The sequence below is a fragment of the Macadamia integrifolia genome, chromosome 5 (assembly GCF_013358625.1).
Source record: "Macadamia integrifolia cultivar HAES 741 chromosome 5, SCU_Mint_v3, whole genome shotgun sequence".
NCBI lineage: Eukaryota > Viridiplantae > Streptophyta > Magnoliopsida > Proteales > Proteaceae > Macadamia > Macadamia integrifolia.
The window spans coordinates 40146361-40170773 of record NC_056561.1 but is presented as its reverse complement, the minus strand read 5'-3'; the positions used below and the strand labels follow the sequence as shown (position 1 = coordinate 40170773).

The window sequence follows — 24413 nt, the reverse complement described above, 5'->3', positions numbered from 1 at the left end:
GTTTTCACAAGGGGTATATCTGTCCAATTGGTCTCTGGTGATACAGATATGAGATTTGATATTTGTCCATATTGATCCAGTATTAGACGTAATGTCGAGAAAACGTATCTCGTATATGTCGTTACCGCCAGTCGATTTAGGTATCGTAGTACCTAAATCCATTAGCAGTTTGGCATCATATCTCACATGGTCCTCTTTGATATCATTTTTATTTTTTATTTTTGTTCATAAAAATGGTTTTGACAGCATTTGGTATCATTTGTAGAGCTTGTTTCTATTTAAAAAAAATTGATAAAACACAAAAATCAAAAAGAGATCAAGAGTCATTTATGTGTTTTGGCCAAAATTGATTTTCAGTTATTTTTGTGCTGAACTTTAATGAGCACATGCTTAAAGTCTCAATATGAAGGGGGTATAATAGTCATTTTCTTTGCAATTAGAAATCCAAGCCCTTTACCCTCTCTTCTTCCGTCTAAAGTGGAGAAAGAGAGTTATAAGAAAGATGGATGAAGGGAATCTCTTCACCTATTTCTTGAAAAAATCATTTTGCACATAAAGATACCAAACTATTTCTCACAAAAAACCATTTTTGTCAAATAATTATCAAATTATTTTTATGTTTTGATAAAAAAATAATTTTCATTAATGATTTTTATTAAAGATAAGAATAAAAAAGAAAAATGATATCAAAGACGGCCCTACAAATCCATTACTTAAGGCTGCGTTTGGTGATTATATCTCTCAATCTACAGGTCTATTCTTTTTTTTTTTTATGAAATATCTACAGGCCTATTCATTCTTAGAATATGTACACAAAGATTCCAAAATCAAGCAGCCATCCCAAGTTTGACTTCTTTTTCTCATCCTCTGACATAAGAAATCCACCAACGCTTCCTCTCAAACTCTCATGTGCCATCACGAACGATTGCACCAATGAAAGCAACAATGAAAATGACGATGGCCATGACGAATTGATGATGAGCTTTCTCTCTCTCTCTTTAGATCTATGCCTGGCTTCACTGTCACATGAGAAAGAAAAAAAAAAAAATGATAAAGGGTTAATGGTTATGTAAAAATAAAATAACGCATAAGATAATAGAAAAAACAATGATAAATATTGCACATAGATTTATAAGGTTTCATAAAATTATCTACGTTTTCAATAAAATGAGATTTTATTGAAACTATCAATTGACAATAAGTTTACAGTAGTATTCGTCCTCACACCTCTTAGAATTATCTATTAAGAGAATAATTTTCGTTACAAATATATGTCAAAAAACCCTAATATCAAAAAATACAAAACCGTCTTCAAATAAAATATTTGAATGGAGGTGTGCTCTCTACACTCTTATGCAAGGGGCCTTCTTGTCCCCTTGCAATTTCCACAAGATTATGATTATATCACAAGACATGCACTTAATACTCTTTGTATTAAATTGCCAAAAATACAAAACATGGTACACTCATAAGTTAATGGGTAATGATAAATAGAAGTTGGAAGCTGAGCTTTCCCTTTTTTTTTTTTTAATATTTTCAGTGATATGAGATGAGAGGGCATGAACCATCCCACCATTTTCACATTTCGGGGCAATTCGAAGTTCCAGTATCCATGCAAATCCATCATCCTCGAAGTCAATAATTTATTTCATTACATGGATTCCCTTTCCTATAGAATAATTGTTCATCTCGTGTCACTATCTCCTACTATGTATAAATTAAGGCTTCCCAGTTTCTATTATCTAATTCTTCTTGGTTGCGCAGTTTTAGGATCTGCAACTTCTCCATTTCCTTTTGCTAGTTCCTTCTCCCTCCTTTTTCTGTAACTGTTCGATTCTGTTTTGGATTGAGAAGAGGAACCAGGAGGGTTTGAAACCCATTACTTATATTAAGAATAGAGTTGTAAAACTGGTAAGTTGTAATGGATTCTGCAACCTTGGGGATGATAGCTTCTTCGTCTTGCTTCTCCATAATACCCAACCATAAATCGTCTCCTTTCAGGACTTACAGGCACTTGCAGGACAAGATATCATTCCGCAGATCCCTGCGGCTTAAAGTTAAATGCGTTCATACCCCCAATCCCATTTCATCTTCTTCCTCGTCCTCTTCTCCTCTCAAGTTCGATGCTAATACTCAAAACCCTAGTTCATCTGTTTCCTGCTCCGCTGTGACAGAGGCTTCGTTGGGAACCTCTGAGCTTGCCGTCCACAAGCTTCAACGTCTTGTTTCAGAGTTTCAATCTCTACCCGAGCCCATTGATCGCGTCAAACGTCTCTTGCATTATGCGACGCTTCTCCCTCTGTTTCACGAGTCTCGGCGTTTACCGACCAATCGAGTTATGGGATGCACTGCTCAGGTGTGGCTGGACGCCAGTTTGGATGAGTGTGGGAGGATGAGGTTCTCTGCGGATAGTGATTCAGAGATCACCAAAGGGTTCTGCTCTTGCTTGATTTGGGTTCTCGATGGGGCATTCCCGGAGGAAGTACTGGGTATGAAGACAGAGGATTTGGCTGCCCTCAATGTTGGGCTGCCTGGTCGTGCTCATTCAAGGGTGAATACGTGGCATAACGTATTGATCAGCATGCAGAAGAGGACCAAAGCTCTTGTTGCCGAGAGGGAGGGTAAGCCTACTCTGGATCCTTTCCCATCTCTGGTTATCACCCAGGACGGTATCCGGGCCAAAGGAAGCTATGCTGAAGCTCAGGTTGGTAACCATTTGTCCTCTTTTCTTCTTTGTTTCTGTGCCCCTCTACTTTTGCATCTCCACCTCCCCAATCCCCAGAAGAAGGAAAAAAAAATCAATTTTGCTCACACATACATATGCTGAAAGGAATGGACAAAATGGTGAGCAGAAATTTTAGCTGTGTTTAGCTTAAACAGTTACTAACTTTAAACTGGGAAGGGTTTCTGACATTCAAGCATGGGGCGGTTCCTCCGCGTTTGCCTAATGGAATAATTAATTAATTGCAAACATTCAGAGAACTGATGAATTGGATTACATTATAACATTTAACCTGCTGATCACTCAAACCCAGTGGAGATGGAAATAAGTTTGATTTATGTGGGGAAGCAATTTACATATCTATCTTCTTGTACATAATTCTACTTTACTTTTTTGAATTTTATTCTTGTATGTGACTTTTCGGACTCTCTTGATATCTTTTTATAGCTCATCAGCATGGAGTAGAAAACTCAGTGATGGAGTTGGATGCAAAAGAAATAATCCAGGGCCAGGCCGTTCATCATATGCACTTCAACTGTGCTTTGAAGATTCAGCTACTATTAACTGTTATTAAGTATATGCTGTGGTCAAAATGTTTGTAAACACGACTTTTTTATAGGACGTAGCTTTGATCAATTAGCTGATAGCCTGATAGGCTATGGCTCCAGCTCATGTTTGAGATGGAGCTAAAGCTTCTGTAACTATTCCAGATAATTTCTGGCGTTTTGGTTTTGGCAATAAAAGAGAAGTCAATTTGATGCAGTTGGGCGATGGAAGGGATCTCTTTGATTTGAGAATTTTACTATTTACTTTCCTTTTTTGTTTAGAAATTAGTTTGATAGTATTTTAATTTAGATTTGATTTTTATTTAGTTGCTATATAGGTTAGTTTCTATTTTCAAGTAGTTGCCATTAATTGTCTGATTTTTCCTTTATATTGGACATGTAATCGATGGAATTTTTAGAGAGATTTTTTTGAAGAATAGAAATTTGAACGTAATTTTGGTTTTGAACCATGGCTGCCGATTCCCTCTATCTCCCTCGTTCTTCTTTCCTTGATATTCTTCTTTCTTCCTCTCTATTATTCTGATTTTTTTCTCTTCTCATCTTCTTCTTTTCCTTGTTTTCTTTTTCCTTTTTTTTCAATCTTCTTCTTGCTGATATCTTTCACAGCCCCTGTTCTGGGCGACAGAGTACAACTCAAGGAATCAACCGTACCTCCCTGGATACAAGTGCTTTCACCTCCAAACTTTGGGGCTAGGATCACCTTCCTAAGGCGACCTAACGGCAGAGTTCCTGCGACCAGATTCAGCCCCTGTTGTGAGCTTCAAGACCAAGTTCAGATCTGGTTCCCTATTACCGCCAGATCTGAGTTGCAGGGACAATACAACTCCTCTTACTTCTTGTTTGAACTGTTTGTTTGTCGGAGTCAAGAGACCTTAAGGCTGGCAACCTTCGTTTCCAATTTCAGGTCAAACCAAGCCCTATCGAAGGAGTCCTACCGATCGGAAGTTTTTTTTTCTGTCCGCTGGTTTCTGGTTCTCACGACAAGAAGAAGAAGAAGAACAGGTTTTTTTTTTTTATTTATTTTAAAAGAATTTTCCCTGTTATTACAATTAAGCCCTTGTTCCCCAAAGTTATATTCCATTACCCCTTTTCTCTTTGGTAAAATTCAGAATAAGCCTTTGTATTAAAGTTTTTAGTTCTAGAACTACCCCAGCTGCCATATAATTATTTCTAAGACCCTACTGGTTTCTGAAAATTACAAGAATACCCTTCAACCTTTAAATTGAGATATTTTATCATTCTTGTGGGCCCTAAGCGATCCGATTCCCTCGGATCCGCATCACAATTCTGTTGACTAAGCATAAAAAGAATGAGCTGAGTGGTGTTTTTCATCATAAAATAACATAGTTGGGACTTTTCCACTTGTTGCTTGGTAATCATTCAAGATTGGTTCCTAAATCTGTCAAGATCAGTTCACCATTCAGCATTCATAATTTATCTGATCATCGAGTGTTAATGCTCCACAGATGGCATTCATGAAGTAAAAGCAGTCACTAGTTCATTGATCAGTAAGCAGAGTCAGTATATAGATCAAACAAATTGGCTTTTTAGGCGTGTTCCTTATATCTGGTTTCAACAAGATCTAAAGAGTATTGACATGTGGCAGCTCGCATGGGCACAAATTTTGTGGACTCAAGACCCCCTGCTCACATGTCAAATTGCAGCCCAAATAGTGTTGGTCATGTGGCAAAATAAAGCTCTAAAAATCAACATATACCAAGAGAGTGCACACTATTGCATGACTACCAAGAGGGTGCATGTCAATCAATACAGGGATTTATGGCCATACATGGGAGGGTCTTTGGTTGAGTTGTGCTCTGAAATTTGACACATGGGTAATAGAGATTATGCCCTTATTGATCCAACAATTGATATTGCCACATCATCTTTCCATGTTGTACAATTAGGTGGCTGTGCAGGAAGCCCTTCCTGGACCGTGAAAAGGTCATTTTGCCTTACAGAAAAATTAGTATGAAAAGAATCATTTTAGAATTTACTTTTGTAGCATGGAATGAGCATATTTGAATCCATGCCCTTCAACATGGTCTACCGGTGCATTGACCAAAAACTCAGTATTGCCCTTTTAGTTAAATTCATCCCTACTTAACATAGAAACATGCACATGTTAGATCACAAGACCATTTGGATCATTGGACAGGTTAGCTAGAGTATTGGACTGTCGGACTTCGATGCCAGTATTGTACGGCGAAGTCACAGTTTACCTAACCCCAGGCAGGATCACAAAACTAACCCAAATAGGCACTGGTTTCAGCCTTATAGCAGAATATGAATAACACCCAAACAGTAGATAACCGTAGGTTAAAATAACCCTTTCAATTCCTAACAGCACCTAGCAAGAGTATTGATAACCGCAGCCCCAAAGAGTAACAAACTGCAGCAGTGGCAATACTACCATAGGCCTGGAACAAAGCCAAACCACCCAATTTTAGAAACAATGGCTAAACTCGTTGGACCTGCCTTATATTCCCATTGGGTTTGGGTTTCACATGGGTGAATAGCTCTTAAAAATCTCAGACCAAAGTAATATATATATTTTTTTTTCTAGTAACAGAAAAAGGGTGCTCCATGGTAGTGATCATAGCCCCCAGGACAAACCCCCGTATGGCAAGCGGCGCTCCCGTAGGACCAATGGGCGATAGTGGGGCATGCCAAGACTTGAATCCACAACCAGCCGACAGACTAAAGTAATGGTTGGATGTAGAGATATCACAATATCACAAAAATAGAAACTAAACTCAGATTTTAGAAACTAACAGAGATAGACAAACCCAGCCATCTACTGTGCACCAAATCTTGAATGGGAGGTATCGAATGTAGATCCATTCTTCCAAATATCAGTCCCAATCAATGGTTGGATAGGCAGATCTGAGAACTCGAAATCTCTGGGAGAAAACCCAGTTTTGGTGAGCTGCAGGCAGGCTTTGAGCTTCTTCAGTCAACCTTCTGTTGCATCAGCAGGTAGGACACTCTTCTATTGGAATTGATGGGGATCTCAGCCACACAACAGCTTTTGGCTGGTCTCAGTTTTGCAGAGAAATAAAACCTAGAAAAGAAAACCAGGGAATAGATCTCAGTTGGGGAGGAGAAGAAGGGAAGGAGAAGATAGTCTCACCCTAGGCCTCTCACCTTACTGCATCTCACAGGTTTCTTGCACAAAGCAAATCTTTTTGTCATTCATTAATTCGTTCCAAGACCTCTTAGCGTCGATTACATTATATAGGCAAGGAATGGTTGCCTCCAAAATAGAGACTAACAAAAAGGAAACTTAAGAAAAAGGAAACAAAAGAAATTAGAAACTCCAAAATCAAGTAACTATTGCTTGCCTTTGGACTAAGTAGACAAAGTAAAGGGAAACAAACCTCAGTCTTCTAGAAGCTGACAAGACAGAAAATAAAAACTTGACTAAATCAGAAATAAAAACAGGAAATTGTGGACTCAACTCACTGTTCACGCGAACGGTGTCACATGAACAGTAACTTGCGTTAGTGTTCACGTGGACACTAACTCATGAACAGTTTTTTTTTTCCCTGAATTTTATTTTTGTCCCCTTCTTCATGCTTTGGTCTACATTAGCCAGAATGCTCAAACTTCTTGTCTGGGTTTTAGGACATTGGTTTGGACAATTGACTGTGATGAACTCGAAGTTAGTGTTGCTATATATAAATCAACATAAAATACGGCCCTAATGGGCGAGGGGAATTGCATAGAGCTCGCCCGTTGCTTTTCGAAGTAGATGTACTTAAAAGCTGACTTACTAGCCGTTGCAATTCAGGTATCTTGCATGAAACAACTTTGATGATCTTGTGTTGCTTTCTGGTTTGTCTCCTTCAGAATTTAGGCTTTGTTCTCTTAATTTCTGTCATGATGTTATGCTTTTTACCTTCTCTTCAAAGTCGAATCTTTCTTGCAGAGTGTAGCTGCCGATATAAAATGTGAGGTCTGAATAGGCAAAATAGGTCTTTTGTGCTGCTTGCCTAAGAAGGAACTTTATTAATTCTACTATATTGTTATTCAGGAAGATGTGGATGCATTATCGGAGTCCTAAGTTCCATTGTAGTGTAATTGCAGGCGAAGTTTTTGTTCCCTGATGAGTTAAAGATTAAAGAACTCGTCAATGTGCTAAAGGAGAAGAAAATTGGTGTGGTTGCCCATTTTTACATGGACCCGGAGGTTCAAGGTGTCCTGACTGCTGCACAGAGGCAGTGGCCTCACATCCATATATCTGATTCATTGGTTATGGCAGATATGGCTGTTAAGATGGCTGAAGCTGGATGCCAGTTTATCACAGTGCTTGGTGTAGACTTCATGTCAGAAAATGTGCGTGCAATCCTTGATCAGGCTGGCTTTAGAGAGGTACTATTTTCTTCTCAGTTCATCTCTTTCCTATTAAAGAATATATTCACCATAGTTTGAAATTTTGGTCAAAGTACTGAAATTTCAATGGTTTCTTTGGTTTCAACCCTGTTGAAAATACAATAGCGACTTAGGTTTACAAGATTTCGATTGGAATTTGGAAACTAAAGTGATTGAAACGGTTGAATTTTCACTCAAAATGGTCGAAATTGTTTACTGCTTTCCAGTTTTATGGTTTCTCATTCCTATTGCAGGTTTCAATTATTTTTATTTGATGTTGTATATTATAGGAATAAATTATGTGTAGAGTAGGCTATACAAGGGAAAGGATACGATTAGTTAAAACGTACACTAGCTACATATGGTGCAAAACCAAACCACCACTCGGGGTTTTTTCCCCTTCTCTAATCTAATGATTCAAACATGTGTAAACAGGCTTAAATGGTCACTACAAGAAGTTTCAGGGAAAATTCCATAATTTGGCCACCAAAATGGCCATTTTGAGTTGACCTGTGTAATGGCCAAATTTCAAGCCCATTTCGCAGATTTCCATGGTATATTTTGGTTTTAACCATTTATTTTTGGCTGCAACTTACGAAGAGTAAACTTGCTCTGCGAAGAAATTCATGTCCTAAGCTGTTTTAGTCTTCACATGTACCAGTATACCATTAAGTGCTAGGAAAGAGGAACCACCAAAAGTCATCCATCACCTGAATGCCTGACATTAAGTTTCCTTGTGGCTGGGCTGTTTAGCATCTGAGTCTTAGCCCACCAGTGATTTTCCTTCCACTTTCAAATTTGCTGCAACTTGTAGACTATGGAATTGCTTAAGAGAAAAGTTTGTACGCTACGTTGCTTTAGCCTTTTCCTGTGCTACAAAATGTAGCCACCAAAAATTATCCACCATATGGGGAGCTTGTGTAAATTGGCTTTACATCTTTTTATTAGGCTTTAGCTGTTTCAAAAGAAATATGAAAACAATATGCAATTTTAAACCAGAAGAAATTGAAACACCATCAATAATTCCCAGTCTCTCTTTTTTCTTTTAGTTTCCATGGTGCTATGTAATATGTATTAGCTCCAGGATTCCTTCTTACTTACGAGTCTAATGACTCTGAGGTGAAAAATAGGTAGCTTGAGGGAGCTTCAGCAGTGCCATATTCCAGGGTTACCCTGAACAAATTCTTGTTTCTTGTTACTGTATAAAATATATGCGTGCATGTTTCTCTGCCATGATGAATGAATTATATGACCAATCCTAAGTTCCCCTTGAATGGATACATCCTTCAATATCTCACAATAGGGAATCTGTTTCTTCTGAATTTGCTCCCTATTTTTATTCAAACTCATAAAAGGAATCTGTTTCCCATTCTTTCAGTGAGAATGCACTTCATTGTAACTTGGCATGGGGTTTCAACTATCAATTTTCTCTTCAAGACCAATTCATCTATCTAACTGGATGGATTCATTCATGATTATTATTTTTTGAGAAGGTTTGGATGGGATTTATTAAATAAGAAAGAAGGAAGTAAGGAACATCATCATTTATCCTTCACATGCCCAAAATTCTGTACAGGCCCATTGCTTGGCCAACCCACCCTGCCTTAGCAGTGAGAGGATATTAGCATATAAATCCTGTTTCATTTGTTAAGAATTGTGACTCTTATATGCCTAAGAGCGTCTATTTACACAAAGTAGAGATGTCCTTTGCGTCTTCTATCCTAGGACCAACCTTCTGTTGTTTTGCTCTGGTACTTGTGCGTTTCTTCTTGTAGTGTGTTTCATTCAACAATTTCTCTTTTCCTGAGGGAATGGTTGAAACTGTAGTTTAAGCATTTCTAATTCCAGATAGGTTGGCCACAATGCGGCCAATCCTTATCAAATGGACAATTGGAGGTCCATGTGACTACTACTCCCCCTTCCACGTCACCTATATGTTCCACCTTGTTTTAGATTTCTCTTTGTAATTTGGCCTTTTAAGTTTCAAATTATCTGTTGTGCGTGAGTTGGGCCCAGGAAAATGTAAGACGGATCATGAACCAAAGAAGCCAGCCAAATAAAAGCAACATGACAAATGCAGATTATCAATTTCAGATCCCACCTACAAAGGAGAAACCCTAATCCTTGCACATTTCTAATTATAATCTCAACTCTAGAACACATTTCTTCTTTTTGACAGCATTAATAGTCAAAAGAGAATCCTATTCTCTCTCTCTCTCTCAACAAGCTAAAAAGAAAACCATTTACAGAAGCCCTGTGACAAGGCTTTATATAGACCGTAAATTCTATAAAACAATATGATTATATGACAGCTCATATAGGCCTCAAAACCCTAATTGAGTGGATTCGAAGACAGGACTTGACCATTCACGTTTGATATGAATTGGATTCATCAGTTAAACATTGTCAAATGACAAATGCACAGAAAGGAGAGTTATTTTTCTCCACTTATGCATGAAGCTTTCTGGGCCATCAACTAAGCTGCCTGATGGAAAAATTCGAAGGTTGTCGGGATCTCTCTGCTGGACAACTCATCTAGCAAACTCTCAAATTCTCAACTCATCGAGCTTCCTTCTTTTTTTTATTTTGTGGGGGGGGGGGGGGGAGGGGAGAGGGTGGCGGTGGGGTGGGGCAGGATTGGGCTGCACAATTTAGATAGTAAGATGATTTCTTTTATCCCAGAGAAATGTTATTTCATTCAGCTGTGATGTTTTACTTCTGATTTGATGGACTCCATTAGATGTTCCATATTATGTGATTTAACAAATGACAGTTCCCCATCTGCTTCTAGTTATATCTATTTGTCTTTTTTAACTGTTTGTCAAGCATATTCTGTCTCCCTTTGTTCTCTTTAATGTTCTGTATTTGGCTATTTATATTAGCCCCACAGACATGTGACTTTTCTGTTGGGAACTAATGTGCTTCCATTTTCGTTTTCTTCATGCCATCTTGATGATGAAAAGTCGTTTGCAGGTTGGTGTGTATAGAATGTCAAATGAACGCATTGGTTGCTCTTTGGCTGATGCTGCAGCTAATCCTGCTTATATGAGTTTTCTTAACTTAGCATCTACAGCACCTCCTTCTTTGCATGTTATCTACATTAACACCTCACTGGAGACAAAAGCTCAAGCCCATGAACTTGTGCCAACGATTACCTGCACTTCTTCAAATGTTGTGCAAACTATTCTGCAGGTTGGTTGTTTTCTAGCTCTATCATCTACCTTTCAGTTTACTTTTGGGTTTCCATCACCGTTAATATCTCTTAAATTGTCTTTTTCAGGCATTTGCTCAGATACCAAATTTACATATATGGTATGGTCCTGATTCCTACATGGGTGCAAACATTGCAGAATTGTTTCGGCAGATGGCGAGCATGACAAATGAAGAGATTGCTGAGATACATCCGGAGCATGATAGAAACTCCATAAGATCATTGTTGTCTCACCTGCACTATTACCAGGTAGTTCCTCCCATTCACTGTCTGTGGGATGAGCCTTTTCTTTAATAAAATCGTAAGAAGGTTTACCTGGTTGGAACATGAAAATATTGGAAGAGGAAATGGAAACAAAAGGCACAAAATGATGCTTGTTTTTCTTTTCCCTATTTTCATCTCTTGGCAATGAATATTTTTCTCTGTTCACCATGCTGCTCCATGGTTTACCAAATTTTAAGCCAGCTGAGACTCCACCACTTGGCAAGACAGGAAAGCACGACATCTGCATCCATACTGCATTGTTACTAGGCAAGCTAAATGCCCACATCCTTTTCCAAACCTATGCTGCATGTTTCAACCATACGAGAAGACCCCTCCATCAAATTACCTTGTGCACCCCTACTGAGAGCTCAACCTACAACCTGCATTATTGAATGGTATGGTGAGGCCCAAGCCCCCGAGAGGATGGTCCATCTGCAACTCAATATATGAACATGTTTCTGTACCTACCTTTTTGTCCCATAATGCACATGTTTCTTGATTGGACTCTTATAAAACAACGGGTACTGCCTCTGGGATTGACATGAATTTTGATGTTATCTCTATTTGATTTGCATGGATTGTACTTTTCCATAACCGCTTTTGGGGGGAATGCTCCTGTTTGTTTCTTCGAAGAAATATCACATTAATTATTAGGTCCAAAACCCTTATGGTGTCATTTCCCAAGGTTCCGTTTCTTCTTACATGATAACTAGCATCTTTTTAAGAATATTTCTTACTTTTACATATTAATAGTGAGTGTGTTTGTGTATTCCACTCCACCTCTTGGTTTTCTTATCAGGGACATGAAAATTCTACTGCAGGATGGGACATGCATTGTACATGACCTATTTGGACATGAAATCGTGGAGAAAATACAGGAAATGTACTGTGATGCATTCCTAACAGCTCATTTTGAAGTCCCAGGGGAAATGTTTTCCCTGGCAATGGAAGCAAAGAGAAGAGGAATGGGAGTGGTTGGTTCCACCCAAAATATATTAGATTTCATCAAACTAAGGGTCCAAGAGGCTTTGCACAGAAATGTTGATGAAAACCTTCAGTTTGTGTTAGGAACAGAATCAGGGATGATTACTTCAATTGTTGCATCTGTACGCAAACTATTATGTTCTGTTGATTCCCCTGGGAGGGCGAAACTTAACATTGAGATCGTCTTTCCAGTCTCAACAGACTCGTTGTCAAGAACATCAAAAGATCCACCAGCAGGCCTTAATGCTGCTGACATGAATAACTTAGCTGATCTCTCGGTTATTCCTGGAGTAACAAGTGGAGAGGGATGCTCCATTCATGGAGGCTGTGCTTCTTGTCCATACATGAAGGTAAGCATTCACGGATTTGCATTAGTATGCTGAGGCAACAGTATTTTAACTATTTTTGGAACTCTAGAATCTAGACATGCATGGATGTATCTGCTAAGAATCATAATTTTTTAATTATAATTCTAGATCTATTGGAAAATAAGGAAAAAAGCTTTTACCTATTCCAATTGACAGTCCACAATATCTGTGTGGTCTCTCCCCCACCTGGCTCCCATATTTTGGATTGATTACTTCAACCCAATCCGGTTATTAATCTTCATAACTGTTCCAAACCCAATTCTAACCAAACCTGATGTTGGGAAAACTCTTCTTGCTAATTTTTCTTGGCGTGTCAAGGTTCCGTGTTTGGATTATTAATTTGGTGAGTCCTTAATATCATGATTATTTACCATGATCTATATCCAATTTTGTTGTTTCACTAATGAAACAATTAGAGAACTATAAAATGTTTCAGAATGTTAGATTGCCATGGTGCAACTGTTACAGGTTGGTGGATGTTAAGGTTGCAGTCGTCAATACTTTGTTGGATCTTTGGCTATAAATATTCTCTTCAAATTTGCCTTTGAAGAAATCACATTTTGACTCAATTTTTACTTCTGCCCACCAGATGAATTCTCTCAGTTCACTGTTAAGAGTATGCCACCAGCTACCTGATGATAAAAATGCAATTTCACCCTATGAAGCTGGACGATTCAACTCAAGAACCCTACTTGGAAAATCAGTTGCAGAAGTTGGATGTGAGCCAATTTTGCACATGAGACACTTCCAGGTCAGTTCCCAGTACTAGAAAAGCCAATTTGAAGCATCTAATCCTTCTGATTCAGCATTAAAATTACGATGGTTGGTGTTTCAGGCAACAAGAAAATTGCCAGAAAAGCTTGTTCATCAGATCGTACATCCATCGGGAAATGGGTTGCTACCATGCTAACGGTTCAAATAAGTTTTCAGAATACTGAAAGTTTCAGTTCCTGATGTTTTCAACTTCTGATGCACGCAAAGGCAAGGAGCACTGACCTGGGTTATGGAGTTGAGAGGATCTTTGCCCATCAAGCAAAGTTAATTCAGAATATTTCTTTTGTTCGTTTAGCTTCCAATAAATATGTTATATCCTCGGATTTTCATTTCTTTATTTCTTCTTTTGAAAGAGGGGGGTTGTTTGAAGGAACCAGGGTTGGATGGTTGCCTTCTGCCCTATATGCTTTTTCTTTAGATTGCCCCTCAAATTATAGTGTTACACATAATTTTAGAAGATAATTTATTGGTTTCTGCACAAAGGGATAGAACAAAATTGATCTTTTTAATTCCAAATGCTAGGTTGTTCTTGATCGGCTCGATTATGAAGTTTTGTTTTGTTTTGTTTCGTTTTATTTTTATTTTTTATTTTTTATTTTTTTAATGAAAGAAAAGAAATTCATTAATTAATAAATGTAATACAGAATATTAAGAGTGTGGATCAGGTTCTCGTATGGGAACCATTCTTATATGGTCTGATCCACAGAGATGGAGTTCACCACAGGGTTTTTCGTTGGGTGGATTCCATTTGTGTGGATCAATCCCGTACAAGAATGGTGTTCTCGTACGAGGATCTGATCTGCTCTCGAATTTAGATATCTGGGTTAGAGTTGTTAATGCGGAGCCTATTGGTCATAGCCATTGTGGCTATATCATGCATGAGTAGGACTAGGTCGTTGTTAGCCATGAGAACAAAATAGGTGTATACAGAAAGTTGCAGACATCCAAAAGTAGAGGTAAAAGAGCTCCAAGGTCATGATTTGGAGCTCTCAAAAATTAGTTCTTCAATCTCCTATCGAGTCAGTTCTAAGTTTTTTCAATTCTCCATCCTCCTAATACTTGTTTCATCTCATAAGCTCCGATCGTTTGTTTCTAAGGCTTGTCCTGTCATCATAATAGAGTATACTCAACTATGAAGTCAATAGACTGGAAATCAGATTGGGGTGATAATGCAGATGAAGTTAATAAACATGTAGACAATGATGGAGAGAAGTCAAATTTCTTGAGTGCCAATGAAGTTGTTAATGCAGTTGAAGTTAGTAAACTGGAAGACAATAATGCAAAGAAGTCCACAAAATTTGAGTGCCAATTATGCTAATAAATGGCTGAAAATGGTAAGAGTATTCTCCAAGCTCATGCTAATAATGATTCCTTTGTCATTGCCGAATCAATTGTGAACCAGAGGTTAATGGCCCTTACATGACAAGTGAGGGCAAGGATCTAGGGTCTTAAACTCAGAATCGGGGATCGAATTGGTCCCTGCAGATTCCAATCTGGATCAGATTTGGTTCCAAAAACCCCAGAATTGACCCCTCATAGCTGAAACCCAATGATCCCCTCTCAAAAACCCTAGAATCGGCAGTTCCATGATGGCCCAATTCTCATTTTTAAACGATGGAAAGAATCTAACCATATGATTGGGATAGAATCCTCAAGGGATGCCAAGTGTATCAATGGTAAAGGTATAACTACTATCTTAGGAAGACAATCCTGAATTTAAAAATTGAGATAGATGTACTGCCAAGTGTATCAATGGTCAAGGTACAACTACTATCTTAGGAAGACAATCCTGAATTTAAAAATTGAGATAGATGTATTTTCCAACCTTTTTTTGTATTACATTTCACTAGAATATTTTACCCTTTTTAATCCTCATGAAATTTTGTAGTAGTGGAATGCTGGAAGGGTTCCATGCTTACAAATCAATCAAACATAAAGACCTCATTCTCCTCAATAACAAGATTGATTTAATGAATGCTACTTCTACTGGAGCAGTCGAATGTTGGGAGCAATGCATTCTGGCTAATCAGTTGAAAATAAAGACTTCATTCACCATTCCACCATTGCTTCTACTTCTCAAGCACAAAGAACAGCTTCTGATTCTCGAGCATAAGTTACATAACAGAGGAACCTGGGTATTCAACTATTGTCTTCAATTATATACTCACTGCAAATATTTAAGAACTAATGATGGGCAGGCACAGTTGGTGCTCCTTGTACCCTGTTGAGGAACTAATACATTTAGGTATAAAATAGAAGGATGCAACAAAGTTGTAAAGGTTAGAGGGGGATGAAAACTAAATGTAGGGTTAAACACCAGATGAGTCATCTATGTTTGCACACCTCTATAAAGGGAAAATGTCCCATTAATCAGAAATTAAAATATCTCAGATAACTTTCTACTTACATAAGCCCCACCTCAGTGTCAAGGTTTTGGAGCCATCTTAAGACGCATTTTCTGTATAAACAAATGAATTGGCATGAACTCACTGCTAAAAAAATGCATGAGAGACGCCACATCTGATCATTCAATCATAAGTACACTCAGGAATGAAATATCATCTCAGTGCTGGCCATGCGGTCAGTTCCGGAGAGAGCTAAACTGTCATGGTAGACGTCAATGTGACCAAATGCATCTGAGCCTGGAGGGCACTCTAAAGCAGCTTCAAGGACCCGATGGTGAACTCCATGCGAATCAATTGAGTGCCCACCTTTGTGGTCATGGCCAGCTAGACAAACCTTCACACAGTTATATCTATGAATCACATCCATAACTTCATCATAATTCCACAGAAGAGCTTCTTCAGTTGCTGCACCTGGGTCAAGAGGTAGGTGGCAGCAGACCACCACCCTCTGTTCATGAGTGCTAGCATCCTGAAGGACATTGTCCAGCCATTCTAACTGCTCCCTCCCAACAGCCCCATTGAACATCAGGAACCTTCTTTCAAGACCCCGCATTCCCGCTGGACTGTTCTTGTCTGCATTAGGATTCTTTTCCTGCAGAAGTTTCAAGGCCTCCAATGTGTTGGGATGCTGCTCAGGCCAACCAATAGCACTAACGTCATAGCCGTCAAGGACCACAAATCTATATTCTGGAGATGGAGAAAAATCATAGTAGGCATGCCCCTCCAGAGTAGGAATCTTCAGTAAAGGGAGTAATTTTTCTCGAGGAAGATTGTAGAGGCAATGATTGCCAATCATGTGGTATACAGGCCCATTAAATTTCTCAAATTCCTGAACAACTTCCTGTACGGCTGTTAAAGACTGCTCTTTAGGGCAGAACCCATCAACAATGTCCCCCAAATTGATAGCAAATTTCAGCTTCTGGTGGTCGTTCCATTTGCTGACTGCCCTTTGCAAGACTAGAATACTATGACAATAATATCGGGGAACTCCAAGGAACGAGCGACCATCAGGAATATCAGCATACTGGACATCTGATATAACTCCAAAAGAGAAAAGTGGTTGCTTCCCTTGTACGCCGACTAATCCATTTGTGGAGGTCATTGGTGGATCACTGGAATGTGTATCCTGTTAAATAGTAAAGATAGTCAAGAAAATATGATAAAAAGATTTCAGTGTCAACTATATTAAATAGCCATCAAGGTCAAGAAACATGAAGAAGCATACATGTCAAAGAAGCAGTCTGAGGAAGAGTCATTTCACCTACGACCTGCCTATGTCATAAAGTTGGCATAGATGCAGCAGGATTGGCAAATAGCATTGGATAGGGGTGATTGACTGAAGGTAGGGATCGATAGATTAACACAATTATTTCCTCATTTAGAATTAGAAAAGGAAAGCTAATGGTTTGAGACTCTGCCAACATCTCAAACTGTGAAAGTATTCCAGAAAGGAAACAAGGAGAATCTTCCTAATAGCCAAATGCTACGGTTTAGCTATCCACCAGCCCTCCACTGTTGATGAAATCAGTAGCACATACAAAGGAGTTCACCACTGAGGATGGCAAAACTCCAGCAAAACCAACATATTCTTGAAAAGGCAAGCATTTACCATGAGCAGATCCACATTATCACAAACACGAATGGAAATCAAACCTCTAGTTCTTGATTCATTGCTATTGAAGAATCACACATCTTAAATCAATTGTTTGCAGAAACAATCAATCTGATTATGGAAAGTGAAGTTCTATTCGAATTTCCATATACAAAAGAAGTGCATGGTCAACAACCACCAAAACTGACAAACATTCTAGTGATTGTTAAACTATTTTTGCTACTAAATGGATAACCTTGATACAGGAGAGTTTGATTACAGAATTCACCAACTGGACATAGGGACACTAGACCCATAAGGAATTGCACAACTAATAGATTCAAATAAAAAAAAATTGGGATAATCTAGCATTAACAAGAGAAGCATATTATGTATATATTAATTCAAAATCAAAACATTGGGATGATTAAGCATCCATAACTCACACCACAACAAGTGCTTGCTGATGCTCCAACCAATGTACCAAAGACGAATCGATGAACAAAACAAAATAGGAAGCCAGGTATCCTAGAGATGAGTGGATGAAACCTAAGCCCACTCTTTTCAAAACCCACCTGGAAATCCAAGGGGTTCGCTTGGTGACCCATCTTAAATCTCCCCTCTCCAAACCTTTCGCGTCCAAATTAAAATGCGAGAAGAGAGACAGAGAGTAAGAAGCTCATAGTTGATCAGATGCTCTGAATCGAGATATAAATCAAGTCGCCGATGAAGAAAGAATTTCCAAATTTTCCCTTTTTAATTATTGCAGAAACAATAAAACAAGAATCTAACTAGGGAATAATCATAATCAAGAGGAACAAAACACATGCAGAAGGGGATGGGTAGAGAGAGAGAGAATGAGAGATTTACTTGCAATCTTAAGAATCCGAACAAATTCGATCTCAGTTGTTCAGTGGGCGATGAGAGAGGGTGAGAGCGATTGGGAGTTGGATTATGATTCGGTCGTCCCGTCCAAATCGTCCGATAGCCCCGTGTAGACTTCACAGCAGAGAGAGAGAGAGAGAGAGAGAGAGAGAGAGAGTGGTTGCCTATGGGCTATGGCTATGAATCTCTGGTTTTGCAGAATTACCAAAACACCCTCGATTTTCTATAAACCACATGAGTGATATCTGTATTGTATCGGTGTATATGGAGCCCGATTCTGATACAGATTGGATGAATATTTCGAGATGGAAAGGAGGCAAACCTAAAGTCTAAAGACACTCCTTACTCCTTAGAAAGCTAGTAGGGTTCGAGGTTTAAGCTCAGGTATTTCACTGTAGCAGCAGCTATGGAGACGGTGGAGGAGACGAAACCCGGCTCTGGTGCAGGAGAGAAGGACAAGAAGGAAGTGAAGGACGTGAAGGAGAAGGAGGGGCGTGACCTGCTTGGGTCGCCGACGTTTAAGGAGTTGGAGAATGGTCGATTCAAATGCATAGAGACCGGCCACGAGATGCCTGCCAAGGAAATGGGGTCTTACGGTGAGAGCAAGCGCTGTCGATTGGGTCTCATTGACGCTGCTCTCTCTCTCAAGAAACCTCCCCTGAACATGTTCAAGCAGGACCCTCTCAGCCGGTATGTCTTTAATATGTTCCTCCCTCTCTTTCGAGGTTTTTGTGATTTAATTCAATAGTGATGGTATAGAATTCTAGCACAGAAAATTTTTAAGATTGAATGAGGGGTGAAAACTGAAAACAGCTCCGTTTGGATTGGGTTTCTTCTGCCTTAATATGATGTTCTCATACGATGAGGGATTTACAGCTTGTGCTTGTAAGCTTAAACTCAAATATAGTTTTAATTTCCATTCTAAAGCTGTGTAAATCTTTGTGATCGTGAATTTTTGGCATTTGTGAAGATTTCCACTGGGAGGCTTTAGTGGAAATTGAAGATTAAGTATTTGTCAAAATCTGGACTGAATTGTCCCAGATTTCCTCATTAGATATGAGGAAGCTCTTGAAAACAGAAGCCAAGTAGTTGATTCTGAATACTCTGGGATCGGGCTTATTGACTTGTTTTTGTGGTCTGTGGTACTGTTATCTAAGTCATAAGCCAAGCTAATGAACACCACTTGGCAGTGCCAGCTAAGCTCCCAGATTCTGCTCGGTAACTTGCAGCTTTTTAGAGTTCCATGATAATAGTTGATTCCCAAAAGAAATACAAATTAGAATGAACTAGCAGAACACAAATTGTTGGGCCATTCTACCTCTTAGCATTTGAGAATGAGTCAACCCACTTGAAGACAGTTTTTTAGATGAATATGGTGGGATGTTTGAGATTTCAAAGTAATATTCACAGACATCCAGTGACCTGTTTCAGGGTTGTGTGTGGGTTAGGATTACATGTTGATTGCAAGCTATGTCTAATTTGGTGAGAATCAAGTACGGAAGAGCCCTGGAATTATATTCTGTTCAGTATCACTGATAAGTGAAGAGCTGAAGACTTGTTTCTAGTGTATTTGATTGCTAGGCTTCATCCATTTTGAATTGTGTCAAGATGTCTACAATGGAACTAGTAAGATGATAAAACTAAAATGCCCTCAAAGAAATGGAGTGGCCTAAGATTTTTTATTACAATTCCATCCAAACTTGGTATTTTAAAGGCCATCAACATAAACCAATATGGTAGTAACATGAGGTCTAGTGCGATGAAGAAAGAATTAAATCAGCTGTCAAGCCTCTGAATACGAGCTCCAAAAGGTGGTTATGCAACTGCTAGTACCAGGTTCCTGGTTATTGGACTGTTTATGAATTTGTGCTACTCACTAATGGGTATGACCCCTGACAGAATTAATGCTCGCTCCACGTGAATACATTTTCCTCTCTAATGCTGAATAGAAACTTTGAATGAGACATCTTTCATGACAGTAGGAGAAGCAAATATATGAATTCTTTGAGGCTTCATTATTGGGCTGTGAGTATCTCCACAGTGAGTAATAGGTTTTGGCTAAATCTTTTTGCCATGAATCTTGTTTTGTAACATTTATACTGTATTAGCCTTCTCCATTAGTGTGGAATATCCATTTTCATCTGCCCATAGTCATCATGAGATGGAGCTCAACCCAATCAATTGCATTGAAGAATAAAAAAATTAAATTCTTTCTCTGGTTTCAGCCTTCCCAGATGATCTTTAGACACTTCAGTGTAACAAAAGTTTCCAATGCTATGGGGTCTGCGAATGTAATGGTGTTTGATGCCATGAAAGTATGAACAGTTGTAGATTGGAGAAGAGAAAATTCCAGTGTCATAGATCTGTGAACCTCATGAGTGTCACAATCTCAACTCAGAAGAAGTATTTTGTTTTATTTTTATCCACCCCCTATTTGTATGGGTTCAAATTTGGAGGATCCCATGTGATATCTAGGATTTTGGGTTTCCCTGTGTCACCATTTCTGTGAGTTTAGGAAATCCCATTGGTCAATACTTTCTCAAGTGATTAGTGAGATATTGATTTTTTTTATTTTTTATTATTTATGATGATATTGAGTGAGTGACAACTGAACTGATAGAATTGAAGAGACTACAGCTTACTTATGAATGGTTGAACTTTGACTATTCTTTGTGATCATCTCTTGCAGTTACTATTATTATTTCCCAATGTGTTATTTTTGGTATTCTACGTTGTTCATATGTCATTTAATCTTATTGCAGATCAAAGTTAATATGCAAGCTGACAGGAGATACCATCAATAAATCCGAGGAACATATATGGAAGCATATAAACGGGAGAAGATTCCTCAATAAATTAGGTCTGTATTTTGACGTTCTAGTACTTTCTCATCTTTTTCTGATGAGGAGAACCACTGAATCCCTTCTCCAAAACCTGTACCGGTTGCTCCTTGTTCCTGTGTTCTCAAATTTTATTTCTTTTGTTTTCCTGTGTTCTCAAATTTTATTTCTTTTGTTCTCTTAGTTTCAGGATCAATGTACTTTTGGCTTAGCTTTTCAATGTACAATGCAGTTTTTCAGTGTTTCAAGTGCCAATATTGTTAAGTTAAAGTGCTGTTGTGTTGATAAAATGGATGTGTACAGTGTTTATGGGACAGTTATCTTCCTCTATATTCACGTTGGAGCTTTTGACTTGTATGCTACAAATATGCAACATCTTGTTTATTAAATGCTGGTATTTTGTAAACAGAACAAAAGGAGCAAGAAAATTTAGCATCATGTGGCACAGTACTGGAAGAGAGTAAGCAGCTGTCTCGCAAGGTTTCAAAACCAAAAGTGAACGGTAAGCAGCTGGCTCACAAGGCTTCAAAACTAGGAGAGGATGGTAAGCAGTTGGCTCACAAGGCTCCAAAACTAGAAGAGGATGGTAAGCAGCTGTCTCACAAGGTTTCAAAACCAGAAGTGAATGGTGTGGATATGGATTTGAAAAACAGCACTGGCCTGGATGTCTCTGAGCCAAGGAGACCTAGTGATAATGAAAGTGATTCAGAAGAAGACGACTTTTGGATCCCTCCTGTTGGGAGCCGCTGGGACAATGATGATGGTGGAGATCGATGGGGTTCTGGTACAGACTCAGAGCAGGAATCTGAGGAAGGTATTAAAGTGGGTAAGTGTGATAATGGCCTTAAAGTATTAGCAACTTAAATATTTTAACATCATTAACTAATTTGAATTCCTTATCTTATGCCCCCCTTCATTAGCAGGATTAGGAAATAGTTTTATTCAATTACTAGAACAGTCAGATACTAAATAAACAAAATGATTATGGCCCTCATTTTTCCTTGGATACCAAAAGATGTGAATGGTTGTGGTGTTATCTAGTGCTTGCATAACATCATATAAACTGTAATATTTCTGGTGGAGTGGAATATTGTATGCCTTAATCTTGTTGACAAATAGGGAAACAAGCATAACTTGTCAAATGGGTCAAGAGGTCAATCTAGGATCTATTAGTTTCAAAGAGAAAATTCTTTAGATAACCGCCACTTAATTCTCTGAGGACCTGGAACTGAGATGATTTATCAAACATAGCCTGACTTTCTCCTTCCATTTATTCACTTATTCTCTCTTACCCGATCCAACAGTAACATGTTGGAATGGTAGCAGCCGAAACAACCCTGTAATCGAGTTATACATCTGAATGTAATCCATCTACAGTTGTTTTAATGATGGTGAGCTTCTTGGTAATCCAAAACTAGGATTTGTAAGTTCCTGCACAGTAAAATGAATCTAAGAGCTTCTGGGTGGGACAGAGTTACTAAACATCAACCATGGTTGACTTGGGTGGCTAAAGTGAACTGGTTTAACCGTTGGACAAATTCAAAGGGTAACGTAACATTTACATTTATGATCACAACAAATGAAGTTCAGAGAACTGATCTTAAGACCCCTATCCCCTAATATTTGATAGAAAGTAGGTAATGCCTTCAAGCAATGTCTTGCCAAATATGGTTTTAATCTCCTTGTTTTCATCATCAGATGGAGTAGATGGAAGTGGCACCGAGTCGGGAGAGCTTTCCAGGCGGTATGTCCCTCCCATCTTCCTTTCTATTTGTTTGCATCTGACATGCATTTCTTACAGTTATTGAGGTTCTTTATAACTGTTCTATTGATTTACAGAACGAAGCGAATATCCATTGAAGTTGGACCCAGTAGCTTTGCCTCGAGAAAGAAGAAGAGCAAAACCAATAACTGAGGCTGAACAAAGAAGTGGCCTTTTTCTTTGTTCTCCTCTCCCACAAACACTTTTATTTCTTCCTTCTGTATGCACAAGGTTGAAGCCTTGAAGGGCTATCACATGTTAAAACAGATTTTAACCTTGCTTTAATCTATCTGATAGTGTGAGGGGTCTTTATGTTAGATTATCAAATAGAATTTTGTAATTTTTGCGAGGCTCAACAAAATTTCTGGAAATATTGTTGTATGGAATATGGTTGATCTTCAGGTTGAACTATTTCACTTTAGGTGAGCTAGTCTTATACACCATGCAGTGATTGGTTCCAAGCAGAGTGTATGTATGGCCTTGTCTAGTTAAACTCTACATTTCTGCATGTGCAAGGTCCGGGAGGATTATGCAGCCTTACCCTGAAAATATCGAGAGACTGTTTCAACTGTTTGATCATCAAGTCGTAATATTCATATTTTACCGTTGGAATAAGCACACCCCTTTGATTGTTTTTATTATATCTGAATTTTATAAATCATCTTAGATAAAGATTCTAGCTTTTGTCTCTTCAAAAACCCAAATGCTTCGAAGAGTAGTAATAGTAGTAGTTGTTTCACCAAAAAAACAGGAATGTCATAATCCATTGAAAAAATCAAACGTATAATTTGATGATGATGATGGTTACTAAAAAATTTAATATCTAAGTAAGCTTCCACTGACCGAATGGTAGATAAATTATTTTATTCTACGCTATGTGACGTGGGATCCACTTTTGGTATCATTTGAAGCTTGAAATGTTAGGTTATGAAGAAACCCAATGTGATGTATTGTGTTGTGATTGGTTAATAATATGTGCCAATTTGTCTACCTGTTGAACTCTAGAAGGGACAAGATACTTATTGCTCAAGTTGAATTATTCATATTGCTCAAGTTGAAGGTTAGAATTTCAAATATATATATATATATATATATATATATCTCAAGTTGAAGGTTAGAAGTTCAAAATATATATATATATATATATATATTTTTATATATTTTGCTTCTATGTCAACACATGAGTCAATGGGAGAACACTTTGAAGCATCAATAAGGGTGGATTTTGAGTTTTCATGCGGGGTGGGGAGGTCAGTTTACCCCACCTGCAGGTTTTCTGCTATGCTCCTAGATAGTTTTTTTCCCTTAACTTTAGGGATGAATGATTGTTGTCATGTTGTGTACAGCTTGTGCTCTCTAATGGGATGGGAAAAATGACTGCCTTGCTCCCGGTTATCGATGCCTTGCCCCCCCGCACTGGTGCAGGGCTCATACCCGGATATAATATTTTTTCGTAATTTTAGGGTTGATCACACTACATACATTGAAGTGGCACTTCCTTGCACAGATCAATAGAATACCCATTATCAACTATGAAGTTGGCTTCATCTCCATTTTTATTAGCACAGAGAGGGTTTTCTCCGATGATGGTTATCTGATGCGAGCATCCAAGGATTCTTCGGCATTGTGAGAATCTTTTTCCCAATAAGGTTTTTTTTTTTTTTTTT

General features: G+C 38.4%; 3 protein-coding genes across 4 annotated transcripts; 2 read left to right on the top strand and 1 right to left on the bottom strand.

Annotated features, from left to right (window-relative positions):
• Positions 1-1534: 1534 nt before the first annotated feature.
• On the top strand, positions 1535-13826 carry LOC122080362 (quinolinate synthase, chloroplastic-like). Its single transcript, XM_042647317.1, has 7 exons — positions 1535-2704; positions 7378-7662; positions 10636-10854; positions 10943-11122; positions 11959-12471; positions 13079-13240; positions 13325-13826. Exons 1-7 carry the CDS (start codon positions 1922-1924, stop codon positions 13397-13399), a joined length of 2217 nt encoding a protein of 738 aa, XP_042503251.1. The 5' UTR covers positions 1535-1921; the 3' UTR covers positions 13400-13826.
• A 1760-nt stretch (positions 13827-15586) lies between these two features.
• LOC122079719 (manganese-dependent ADP-ribose/CDP-alcohol diphosphatase) lies at positions 15587-18295 on the bottom strand. 2 transcript variants are annotated; one of them, XM_042646410.1, is made up of 2 exons: positions 18130-18295; positions 15587-16794 (listed from the first exon to the last, which is right to left on the bottom strand). In XM_042646410.1, exon 2 carries the CDS (start codon positions 16768-16770, stop codon positions 15808-15810), a length of 963 nt encoding a protein of 320 aa, XP_042502344.1. In that variant the 5' UTR covers positions 16771-16794; positions 18130-18295; the 3' UTR covers positions 15587-15807. The 2 variants fall into 2 exon arrangements, with proteins under 2 accessions (XP_042502344.1, XP_042502343.1); XM_042646409.1 differs by lacking the exon at positions 18130-18295 and adding an exon at positions 17835-18113.
• A 139-nt stretch (positions 18296-18434) lies between these two features.
• LOC122079720 lies at positions 18435-23132 on the top strand. Its single transcript, XM_042646411.1, has 5 exons — positions 18435-18834; positions 20907-21004; positions 21394-21810; positions 22683-22728; positions 22824-23132. The coding sequence occupies exons 1-5, from the start codon at positions 18551-18553 to the stop codon at positions 22897-22899; spliced, it is 921 nt and encodes a 306-aa protein (XP_042502345.1). The 5' UTR covers positions 18435-18550; the 3' UTR covers positions 22900-23132.
• The last annotated feature ends 1281 nt before the right edge of the window (positions 23133-24413 follow it).

Bases quoted from the DNA above. Each gene is read 5' to 3' on its own strand.
- LOC122080362 (XM_042647317.1), top strand. From the start codon at position 1,922: ATGGATTCTGCAACCTTGGGGATGATAGCTTCTTCGTCTTGCTTCTCC. The intron at 11,123-11,958 runs GTAGTTCCTCCC...ATTCTACTGCAG, and splicing joins CTCACCTGCACTATTACCAG to GATGGGACATGCATTGTACA. The intron at 13,241-13,324 runs GTCAGTTCCCAG...TTGGTGTTTCAG, and splicing joins TGCACATGAGACACTTCCAG to GCAACAAGAAAATTGCCAGA.
- LOC122079720 (XM_042646411.1), top strand. From the start codon at position 18,551: ATGGAGACGGTGGAGGAGACGAAACCCGGCTCTGGTGCAGGAGAGAAG. The intron at 21,005-21,393 runs GTCTGTATTTTG...TTTTGTAAACAG, and splicing joins AAGATTCCTCAATAAATTAG to AACAAAAGGAGCAAGAAAAT. The intron at 21,811-22,682 runs GTAAGTGTGATA...TTTCATCATCAG, and splicing joins TGAGGAAGGTATTAAAGTGG to ATGGAGTAGATGGAAGTGGC.
- LOC122079719 (XM_042646409.1), bottom strand. From the start codon at position 17,867: ATGGGTCACCAAGCGAACCCCTTGGATTTCCAG. The intron at 16,795-17,834 runs GTGGGTTTTGAA...ACTATTTAACAG, and splicing joins CGAACCCCTTGGATTTCCAG to GATACACATTCCAGTGATCC.